Raw genomic sequence first — 10,164 nt, 5'->3', positions numbered from 1 at the left:
GCCTCCCTACCCGAACCGCCGACCTGCCGACCCGAACCGCCGACCTGCCGACCCGAGCCGCCGTGCTCGGCTTACGGGAGACCCCGAGGGACGGAGCCCGAGATCCCCGACATCCGGACCCCCGAACCGAGCCGCGACGGCCCCGAGGCCACGGCTTAAACAGATGCCCCCCGCATCATTTTGGCGCTAGAAGGAGGGCCCGAATGTCGAGGGATCCTCAGACTGATCCCGGCAAACTCCCTGCCGAGGGATCGTTCTTAGCAGAGGCGCAGGCCGTGCGTCCCTTGCGTGACGGGTCGTGGGCTGACGACCTCCCCGCGACCTCTGAACGCTACTGGCGTTCATTCGACAACCCGGACCTGCTTCCGCCCGAGGGCGCTCCGAGCGTCCCCTCGCCGGTGTCATCCGAGGCATTTCATGACCTCGCTCGTCAAGTCCGAGCTTTGACGGATATGGTGCAAACCGTCATCCCGCTCGTCTCCCAACCGACACCCCCACTTACGACTCGGCCGCTACGGCAACAAGAGCCGCCCTCTCGGGCCCACATGACGCCTCTGGAGCCTTCCACTTCTCCTCGGGTCAGACCAACCCCACTCGGGGATCCGGTAAGGACAAACCCGGGCGACCGCCCGGAGCCCGAGGTATTATCTCCAGAGTCAACGGACTCCCTGCGATCCCAGCTATGCTTTCTTAGTCAGCGGCTCGACGAACTAGAGAAGGAGTTTCGCAACTCAGAGGGAGAGCTCGGGATGGACACATACCGAGGATCTCCGTTCGCATCGGAGATACGAGATCATGTCGTTCCCCCGAACTTCCAGCTCCCTTCTTTGGACGCATACGACGGCGCCACTGACCCAGCGGACCATGTCGCCACTTTTCGTGCCCAACTAGCGCTGTATGGAACATCTGACGCTTTAATGTGCAGGGCGTTTCCCACGACCCTAAGGGGGCCAGCCCTCACGTGGTACGGCGGCCTGAAGACCGGAGCGATCACTTCCTTCGGCCAACTCGCCAAGGACTTCGAGCTCCACTTCGCAGCCCATGCTCGGCCGAAGCCCTCCGCGGCGCTGCTCCTCGGATTCAAACAAGGAGAGGACGAGCCCCTCTCACATTTCGTGGATCGCTTTGCCACGCAAATCCGGAGCTTACCGGACACTCACCCCTCTCTGTTAGTGCAGGCGTTCATGGTAGGCTTGTGACCTTCTAGATTCTGCTGGTCCCTCGTAGAGCGACCCCCCACCATAGTACCAGATATGCTCCAGCGAGCCAACCGGTACGTCACGGCGGAAGCTTGGGTGACCGCAAGGAAGAGGAGCGACTCTGGGCAACGGGCCCCGTAGCAGCGGTCAAGCACCCGCGGTTGCTATCCGGTGTAATCCTCGTGCAAGGAATCTAGCCCCTTCCTCAGTCTCTTCCAAGCAAAGGCTCCATGTTTACCTGACCGCCTCTTGGCTCACGGTTAGCTTCGGTCTAACCTCCCACTTTTTTGCATTCGCACGGCTCGGTCGTAGACGGCCGAGTCCACCTCAGCGCGGCCTACCCGCCTGAGCCATGCTCCTCGGCCGCATAATGCCCGAGGCTACCTCCTCGGCTGCGTAATGCCCGAGGCCACCTCCTCGGCCGCATGATGCCCGAGCCCACACCTGCGCAGTCTGTCCGCCTGCGTCGTGCTACTCGGTCGCATGACCATCGCGACCACACCTGCGCGGTCTATCCGCCTGCGTCGTGCTACTCGGTCGCATGACCAATGCGACCACGCCTGCGCGGTCTGTCCGCCTGCGTCGTGATCCTCGGCCGCATAATGCCCGAGACCACACCTGCGCGGCCAGCCCGCCTGCGTCGTGCTCCTTGGCCCCATGTTCCCGAGACACACCTGCGCGGCCAGCCTGCCTGCGTCGTGCTTCTTGGCTCCATGTCCCCGAGACACGCCTGCGCGGTCAGTACGCCTGCGTCGTGCTCCTTGGCCCCATGCTCCCGAGACACACCTGTGCGGTCAAGCCCGCCTGCATCGGGCTCCTCAGCCCTTCGGCTCCATGTTCCCCGAGACCTCGTCCGCGCGGCCAGCCCGCCTGCGTCGTGCTCCTCGGCTCTTCGGCTTTACGCCACCTGAGACACACCTGCGCGGCCAGCCCGCCTGCGCTGTTCTCCTCGGCCCTCATCGGCTCCATCGGCCCCGAGTCCAACCCTGCTCGGCTTCCTGACTAAGTTGCGCACCTCGGCCCCATGTTGCACGAGACACGTCCGCGCGGCTAGCCCGCCTGCGTCGTACGCCTCGGATCCGCATGACCAGCCCACCCGAAGTAAGAAGCCATGCATCGGACCCCCTGCATGCAAGAACCGACGCATAGCTCCTTTCGGGGGGGGGCCGGGGCATATGATAGGGGTAAAAATGACGATGTGACACGCTATGACAGCAACCCCCTGAGCGACACACTGCCCGAGGCTCGCCATACCCTGCAGCAGCTCGGCCTCCCACGCAACCCCAGTGGCAATGTCAGACGCCACCGAAGGTACAGTCCTGCCCTGCAGACAACCACGTCAGGTAACATCAAACTTCATCTATAAATACCCCCAAACTCTAAAGAGAAAGGGAGGACGAACTCACACACAACACTCGTATGGAGCCATCTCTTCCTCCAAAACCCTCTCCACGTTGCTAACTTGATCGTCAGAGGGGTCGGGCCAAGCTCCCGGCCCGACCTGTGTGCAGGTGCGAGACGATGTCACCTCTTCCCGGCGCTGCGGCGGAGTTGCCTCCCGACCCGAACCGCCGACCCGAACTACCGACCCGACCTCCCGACCCGAACCACCGTGCTCAACCTACGGGAGACCCCGAGGGACGGAGCCCGAGATCCCCGACATCCGGACCCCCGAACCGAGCCGCGACGGCCCCGAGGCCACGGCTTAAACAGATGCCCCCGCATCATATATATATATATATATATATATATATAATTATAATTATAATTATAATTGATATAATTCAGTTTGACCTTTCCATTGGTTATATGATATATTTGTTCTTCCAATATTGAAGATTCCTCACGAAAAACCAGTAGTTAAATTCAAAATTTCAAAATATTAAATATGGAATTATTATGGATATGATAGTTTATTAGAATTTTATGATAGATAAGTCTTTTTTTCAAAAAGATAAAAGTGAAGATGAGAATTGATCACAAGACATTACTAAAACATTAATATAGTGGTAATGTATAAGATTCATTTACCAAAATCTCACTTGATAAATAAAAGTTTCAAAATCCTACCTAATAAATTTTTTGTACTAGAAGGTTCAAAGCACCAATATATTTATGCATGGATGCCAATCCGCTTAACTAATTTAGCAGTATAGGAGACCCACTTATAGGAAAGTAAGGATTCAAAGTCTCATTTGATAAATTTTTAATAATTAAAAAAGTTAATTTAATGGTAGTGAAAAAGATTCACTTGCAGGTGAGGAATATAAATTTTCACTCAATAAAAAATAATAGCTTATGCTTAACATTTTAAATTTTACAGGTATATAATATACATGTTATATTTATATCAGTCCTTTCCAATAGTATAGGAATGAGAGAAGCAACTTTTAGGGATTCATACGAAAATTACTGGTTTTGGGGAAGGTCGGTAAAATGACCAAATCAAATCGCCTGTATAATCGCGTCGCTTCGTACTGCCGGGGCGAATCCTGCCGTCCCCCCAGATTAGTCTTGTGGGACCCTCACAGGCCCCTTTAAGAAGATGGCAGGGGTCCGAAAGGGTAACGCCGAAACGGGTATGGAAGGTATTTGCTCAGGATCAACGCCCTCAGGAAACTAGCCGTTGCTGTGCCCGTCGCCCCCGCCTCCCCTCCATCCGACGGCTAGTTCTTCCCCCCTTCTTGATCTTGTTCCGCCTCTCCTCCTCCTTCTCTTCCCCCTTCGGTTTCCGTTCCTTGTTCCACCTCGGGAATCGGATCATGGAGTCCGATCGCCGTTCCTCGACCATCCCACCTCCTACGCCATCGTGGGCGGCGGCAAATGCACCGGCCCCCACCCCTCTGGCCACCGACAGGAGGCCCCGACGCTCTCGTGTAAAGCAGGTCGGCTCTCGCTACTTGTCCCCCTCCCATTCCTCTTCTTCCGAACGACAACTCCTCGCCGCCTCGAACGGATTCCCCCCTCCCTCGTCCCTGTCACTCCTTCCCCAGAAGCACCGGCAGCAGAAGCCCCATGCACCCGAGGAGACCGACGAGAACCAGCCCCTGGCATCCATCAGGCGCAGCTTGGAGACCCGCCTCCCCTTCTCCGCCCAAAGCAAACCTCCCGGCACTCTCAAGAAGAGAGCCGTCGTCCGATTATTCGCTGACAACAGCCGTAATGACGTAGCAGAGCAGCCGCCGCGGCTTGCTGAATCGAGTCGGAGGCTGAGGCCGGGAACCCCGATGGCGCGCCCTGTTGTTGTGAATAACACCGGCGTTCCGAGGACGAACCCTCGGCCGCCCACCCCCGCCCGGGTGAGCCTCTTTCCTCCCGAGGGCCACGGCCGTGCTTATGGAAGCAGCGACTACAGGTGGGAAGAAACCTCCTCGGAGAATTCTTTTTCTGATCCGGAGACTTGCACCGTCAGCAGTCAGGGCGGCCTCTGCTACAGTCCGCCCCTCCTCCCCCCTGCGCCTTGCAGAGCGAGGTCGAGCGCCGAGATCCTGTCCTCCATGCGGGAGGCCGATCCCTTGCCAACCTTGTCGGCCAGACCTGCTGCAGTAGATGCGTGTTCCGGCTGGCAAGGCGCCGCCAAGGACCCTACGTTTAGAGCATCAACCACCTCGCTTTGCTTCAGCTCTCTGAGCTCGGCTATCTCCTGTCGTCAACAGCAGCATGTGCTCAATCTGAGCAGGTCCGTCAGTAGGCCCCTCTTCTCGTCGAGGCTGCCGCAACCACCTTGTGCTAAGCCAGGCGCAGAGGTGAAGAAAGGGAGGAAGGCGGTGGGCTGGCAGGAGGATGCCCATGTACTTAGGCTACTCGACAACCATTACATGCAGTGGAGATTTGTCAATGCGAGAGCACTGAGGGCAGTGGAACCTCGGAGGGTTGCTGCCGAGGTTAGTGAGTGTGGTGGAGGCTGCAGTGATGCTTAGATTTTTCTTTTTCGTTGATCACAAAACAGATACTGAACAGTATTGAGTTATTCTCAGAAATCACTGTACGGGCTCTCGGTGAGGATTGCAAAGCTTCAAAGCTCTGTTGCAGAGAAGAGAATTCGGCTTGAACAGATTAAAAGAAGAGAGAGTTTATTGGCCATCATCCATCATCAAGTAAGATTTGTTCTTCTACCGATGCTACCTTCATATCGTCATCTGTATCTATATATGCATGGATTTCAATTCTCTCATCTACCATGATATCTTTGCTCTTAAGATTTGCTTTTCTGCTTGGAATGGGCAAGAATTTTGCAGTAGGCCTGAGATTTCAGTTCAGTTTATAGAAAATACAATAGCTGCTCGCCAATTCCGCTGAGACTTGCTTGCTTAGGCATCAGATTTTCCAGGCTCATCACTCTAATTTTGTTGAAAATTGCATCATTCCTTCTTACATTTCCTTTCAACTGTCTCTCATTCAAGGAAATCAAGCTACTAGCACAAGGAAAACCTTGAAATTTAAGGTCTCCACCATGGTGATAATGGTGGTCTTAAATACTTGTATTGGAGCACTGGTAGGATGATAAATTTGTCTTCTATTCTTTTTAGGCAGAGTTTTAAGTGAATCTTATGAAATAATTCCCTCTTAGTAAGCTATAAATTCAGCTAGAGCTTTAGTTTATGATTTATGGATCCATTTTATGCTAAGAGCAAAGCATGCAACATCATGTTCATGATCATATGCTAGTACTTGTGACAAAAATAGTTATACGATAAAAAGTGTTATAGTATCGTGACTCTTCTTTATTTTAGATGCTGCATTTGGATGAGTGGACCATTCTTGAAGACGAACATTCAAGATCTGTTTTAGGGGCAACAAAGGCTCTTCAAGATGCTTCACTTCGACTTCCAGTCACTGGGAATGCGAGGGTACGACACCTTTTGGGTTAATCACTCCAAGAAATGTGATATATTTTTCATTGCCTTTCTGGTTGATCGTGACCTATTATTTGATCTTATTTGCAGGTAGATATGAGAGAACTCAAGGAAGTTCTGGACTCTGCATTACTTATGGTGGACTCATTGACTCCATGTGTTGCGAGATTTCTACCAAAGGTGAAGTCTTTTTGCACACAAAATAACAATACATTACTTAAAGATATAATTGTTCGAGTTGTGAATTGATCTACAAAAAATTAATGTCCTTTCCACACAAGGAATTTTGTCGCAAGTCTAGTTGCTGTATACTGTTCTCGTTATCGCAACATGCTTGTTCTTCGGCAAAACAATATATAATCAATCACTACCATGCACATTTCGTCCATCTTTCTTTTCTTCATATCATTCTGTATGAGTATTGAAATCTATGTGATTTTTCCTGAATGCCAAATTTGTACTTTTATAAATTTCTGTAAAGGAACTATGCTTACTAGATTACTATAGTGAGTGTAAATAAGTATTGATAAATTGGATCACCAAGTGTAGATATGCACCAGTCCTCTTTCAGTTTTAGCTAAAGATTTCAAATCTCTTGCAGTTTATGGCCCATGAATTATTTAGTTGCAATGTTCTACCATGCTAATCTTTTACATTACTAGCCTCTACTAACAATGGAGTAGTCCCACAACAGGCTGAAGATATTGATGATGCAGCCTCAGATCTGGCCAGTGTAATCAGTACTCAGAGAGCTCTGATCGAGGAATGTCGAAATCTTTTGTCGCAAGCACATGACTTGCAGGTTTGACAACTTCACTTGAAGTTGTTGTTTCACCTCCTCCTTAGGAGATTACTCTTTGCTGCAGCATCAGCTTCTTCTTTCACTTTTGTGTCTGATGCTAATATATCTGCAACAATTTCTTTCCTTTTTCTTATTCTTAGGTGAAGGAATGCTGCTTGAGAACCCAACTCATTCAAGCGAAGCAGAGCAACACATAGCCAACCTTTGCAATTTCTGACTCGGTGAGACTGCCATTCAACAGCCAAACCACAGATGAAGTAAAGTTGCTGCCTTTACATTCTTATTCATAGCTAATTTGGTTTGTTCATCATCAATCATGTAATCGATCAATCTCCCAACCACAGGTGAAGTAGCTTCAACCTAACAGGCTCCTGGGCCGAACCCAATCTTTTTCTTGGAGACATCATAGACTACGTTGAAGGTCTTCTGCTGCACGTTCCCCAGTATGCCCACATCGCTGTCATCGCCATTGGCGGCGAAGGCTAGGCAGACCTGCGACTGGCTCCCGACGTAGAGTGTCCCCGACAAGTCGAGCTCCATCGTCACGCCACCGCCGAACTGCAACGCCACCGTCGGAATGGACACCGTGCTGTGTCCTGTGAAGTCGTAGCACGTGTCCAGTATGGACAGCGCAGATGCCGTCTTGTAGCTCGACATGGCCTGCCGGAACGCCGACCGCAGCGCGGAGTACGCCGTCGGCGGGAGCCGTGTGATGACGGTGCCGGAGTCGATGATCGTCCCGGCGTCGTTGAACACTTTCGCCGATATCGGGAGGCGCTGGCCGGCGACGCTTATAGCCATCAGATTGAGGTAGTAGAAAGTCGGCGTGCTCGCGTCCGTCACCATCGGCGTGAACTTGACTTTCGACGATGGGTAGCCGGTGCCGAAGGTCAAGTAGCCCGTGGAGCTCGACGTCGGCGGCAGGCAGTAGGCGAAGACGCCACCGTATTTTTGGTACGTCTGCGTGACCAGCGACAGCTTACCGTGGCCGAGGCCCATCAGCCCTGCGGCCTTGCCGAAGAGCCCGCGGTTCCTCTCGCCGCACCCGAACGGGAACTTGGGTATTACGTCGGTGGGGGACAACGTGAGCGTGTCCTGGGCAAAGAAGCCGATGCTGAAGGAGTTATCGCCGTACTGCACCCCGTAGAGACAGGCTGACGAGCTGCAGCCGGAGATATCGAGATCGGAGCAGTAGGTGGAGCTGCACGAGATGTTGGCGTAAGTAGAGGAGGCAGATGGGTTAAAGATCGGGTCTTGCTGCTCGTAGCAGTAGGTGACGCATGGCTGGCACTGGATCCATGTGATGTCGCTCCCGGTGTCGAAGATGACGGTTTGGTCCCTCTTCGGGGTGCCGAATCCGACGGTGACGACGTAGTTTCCGGTACTTACAGAGCTGCCGGGCCGCACTGGGATCTTCGATCCCACCTGCGACCCCCGCTGCCTGTCCAACTTGGCCGAGGTAGCAGCGGCGGCGATCCGGCGGCGGAGTGAATCGATTCGGGATCGATCCTCATCTAGAATCTGCTCAGGGAGGGGCGTCGGGTGGCTGCGGAGCGGCGAGCATGGTCCGTGCCGGTGAGTTACCTTCAACCTCGTAAAATTGAAGTTTGCAGACTCTGAGTTCAGAATACAAAGTTAGCTTATTTATCTTCATGTTCTTCGTATCCTCTAATTGATATATATATATATATATATATATATATATATATATATATATATATATATATATATATATATATATATATATATATATATATATATATATATATATATATATCATGAAGCTTGTTTATGATCTAAATATATACTAATTCGTTTTAAATGAAAAGAATCCAACCAAGCGTCATAGAGAGTCACTTAGCTTTTGGCCTTTCATTCATGTGGAATTCTATCTTATCTTGTTTGCAGTTAGTGGCATGGATCCTACCATAAATGAATGATGCATTATCCACTGAATTCACACCTTCTTCTAATATTTCTAAACTGCATGCAAGTCACTTTCATTCCCATTGTATATTTCTCTGGTTTTGGGTGAATCTATCATTGATATCTCAGGACCTAAATAGCCTTGTTCTTTTTAGAGGTAAAAGTGCAGTGGAGATTAGAATTGTAGAACAAGTAGCGCATAACATACTTTCTGTACATAATCTTGCAATTTTTCTGCATCAGAATGAACTAAACCAATCTTCATGATATTAGAAATTTAGAACTTTAGAATAATAGGCAACGCAAAGTTCATCTAGACAATTTAGTGTATATTTCTTTGGTTGCATCTTTCTCTCCTATATTAATTGTGAGAGCTCTGATGACTGTGTACTATCTAATATCACACCAAATTAGCATAGAAGAGAAACAGTCACACCTTTGAATGATGAACACACTTTGCTAGGCAATAAAGAATGAATACTGATCTTGTGATAGCTTCCTTGTTCTCCCCTGACATGGGAACACATAAGAACAACCATCAGTGTAGGAAGAATAGAAGAGGAAAGAGAAGCCATGGCTACTGAGTACAGAGGTGGAGGCCAAGGGGGGATTATATATACAAGAAATCTTTATGGTAGTGCAGTTGTTTATTGAAGTAATGGAAGAATTGAAGAAATTTCTTGGTCTCTCGGTCTCTCAATGTCATGTTGCATTGAGTCCTAGTCAGAGAAGAACTAAAACCTTATCAGGTCCACACGTGGTCCAATTCAACTTACATAGTGGAATCCACCGAGCATGCAAAATGGAAGGCACACTTGAGTGGGTTTCACTTTGATGACAACCCAGATCATACTCCTAAGTTGTCCTCCTCATGTCATGCTGATGACACAAAAAAGAAGGATGATTTCATGTCAGATGTTTCATATATAGGTACTTTCTTCCTTGGTTATATATATTCATCCTTAAAGTTAGGATGCATTTATAATAAAATAAAAAAGATTTATGGCATGTTAGCTACAGGTTCAAGTAGTCACAGAGAGACCATAACTTGTTAGATGATTAGGTGGTGATCAACTAATAGACAAAATTAGTATTTTGCTTGGTTGTGTGCCACCTTAAAGCTTCTTGTTTGGTGATTCTGCAAAGATGCACTTGGATTCTTTCTCCACATTAGTGTTAGCAAATACAAGGTATAGTGGTGGAAATCATCTGTGGGCTTTTTCTTAAGTTGATGTCTGTCAGCATCATTAATCCTATCATTATAATAATATGAACTTGGGCACTATCAGGTTGTGAATTCTGCTTAAGATAGAAGACTTAGGCAGGCAACTAGATGGTTCTGCTCATCAACATATCATTTCCTTGATATCAGAACTGATTA

The 10,164-nt window shown here is 49.8% G+C and overlaps 3 protein-coding genes across 3 annotated transcripts; 2 read left to right on the top strand and 1 right to left on the bottom strand.

Moving 5' to 3' along the window:
• The first annotated feature begins 203 nt into the window (after positions 1-203).
• On the top strand, positions 204-1,199 carry LOC135679074 (uncharacterized). Its single transcript, XM_065192475.1, has one exon. It carries the CDS (start codon positions 204-206, stop codon positions 1,197-1,199), a length of 996 nt encoding a protein of 331 aa, XP_065048547.1.
• Positions 1,200-3,800: 2,601 nt separating this feature from the next.
• Positions 3,801-7,341, top strand: LOC135679069 (protein ENDOSPERM DEFECTIVE 1-like). The gene is made up of 7 exons (XM_065192465.1): positions 3,801-5,083; positions 5,177-5,296; positions 5,933-6,049; positions 6,146-6,235; positions 6,750-6,857; positions 6,998-7,114; positions 7,202-7,341. Exons 1-6 carry the CDS (start codon positions 3,962-3,964, stop codon positions 7,052-7,054), a joined length of 1,614 nt encoding a protein of 537 aa, XP_065048537.1. The 5' UTR covers positions 3,801-3,961; the 3' UTR covers positions 7,055-7,114; positions 7,202-7,341.
• LOC103993523 (aspartyl protease family protein At5g10770-like) lies at positions 7,111-9,380 on the bottom strand. Its single transcript, XM_009413619.3, has 2 exons — positions 9,220-9,380; positions 7,111-8,473 (listed from the first exon to the last, which is right to left on the bottom strand). Exons 1-2 carry the CDS (start codon positions 9,356-9,358, stop codon positions 7,218-7,220), a joined length of 1,395 nt encoding a protein of 464 aa, XP_009411894.3. The 5' UTR covers positions 9,359-9,380; the 3' UTR covers positions 7,111-7,217.
• Between the last annotated feature and the right edge of the window lie 784 nt (positions 9,381-10,164).

This window comes from Musa acuminata, chromosome BXJ1-1, assembly GCF_036884655.1.
Source record: "Musa acuminata AAA Group cultivar baxijiao chromosome BXJ1-1, Cavendish_Baxijiao_AAA, whole genome shotgun sequence".
NCBI classification, from domain to species: domain Eukaryota; kingdom Viridiplantae; phylum Streptophyta; class Magnoliopsida; order Zingiberales; family Musaceae; genus Musa; species Musa acuminata.
Note: the sequence above shows the minus strand (reverse complement) of the source record. Positions and strands in the feature narration are given on the sequence as shown.

Coding starts and splice junctions, on each gene's coding strand:
- LOC135679074 (XM_065192475.1), top strand. CDS start 204: ATGTCGAGGGATCCTCAGACTGATCCCGGCAAACTCCCTGCCGAGGGA.
- LOC135679069 (XM_065192465.1), top strand. CDS start 3,962: ATGGAGTCCGATCGCCGTTCCTCGACCATCCCACCTCCTACGCCATCG. Junction 5,084..5,176: donor CTCGGAGGGTTGCTGCCGAG/GTTAGTGAGTGT, acceptor AGTTATTCTCAG/AAATCACTGTACGGGCTCTC. Junction 6,050..6,145: donor CAGTCACTGGGAATGCGAGG/GTACGACACCTT, acceptor TCTTATTTGCAG/GTAGATATGAGAGAACTCAA.
- LOC103993523 (XM_009413619.3), bottom strand. CDS start 9,358: ATGGCTTCTCTTTCCTCTTCTATTCTTCCTACACTGATGGTTGTTCTT. Junction 8,474..9,219: donor AGTGTGTTCATCATTCAAAG/GTGTGACTGTTT, acceptor TTCTGAACTCAG/AGTCTGCAAACTTCAATTTT.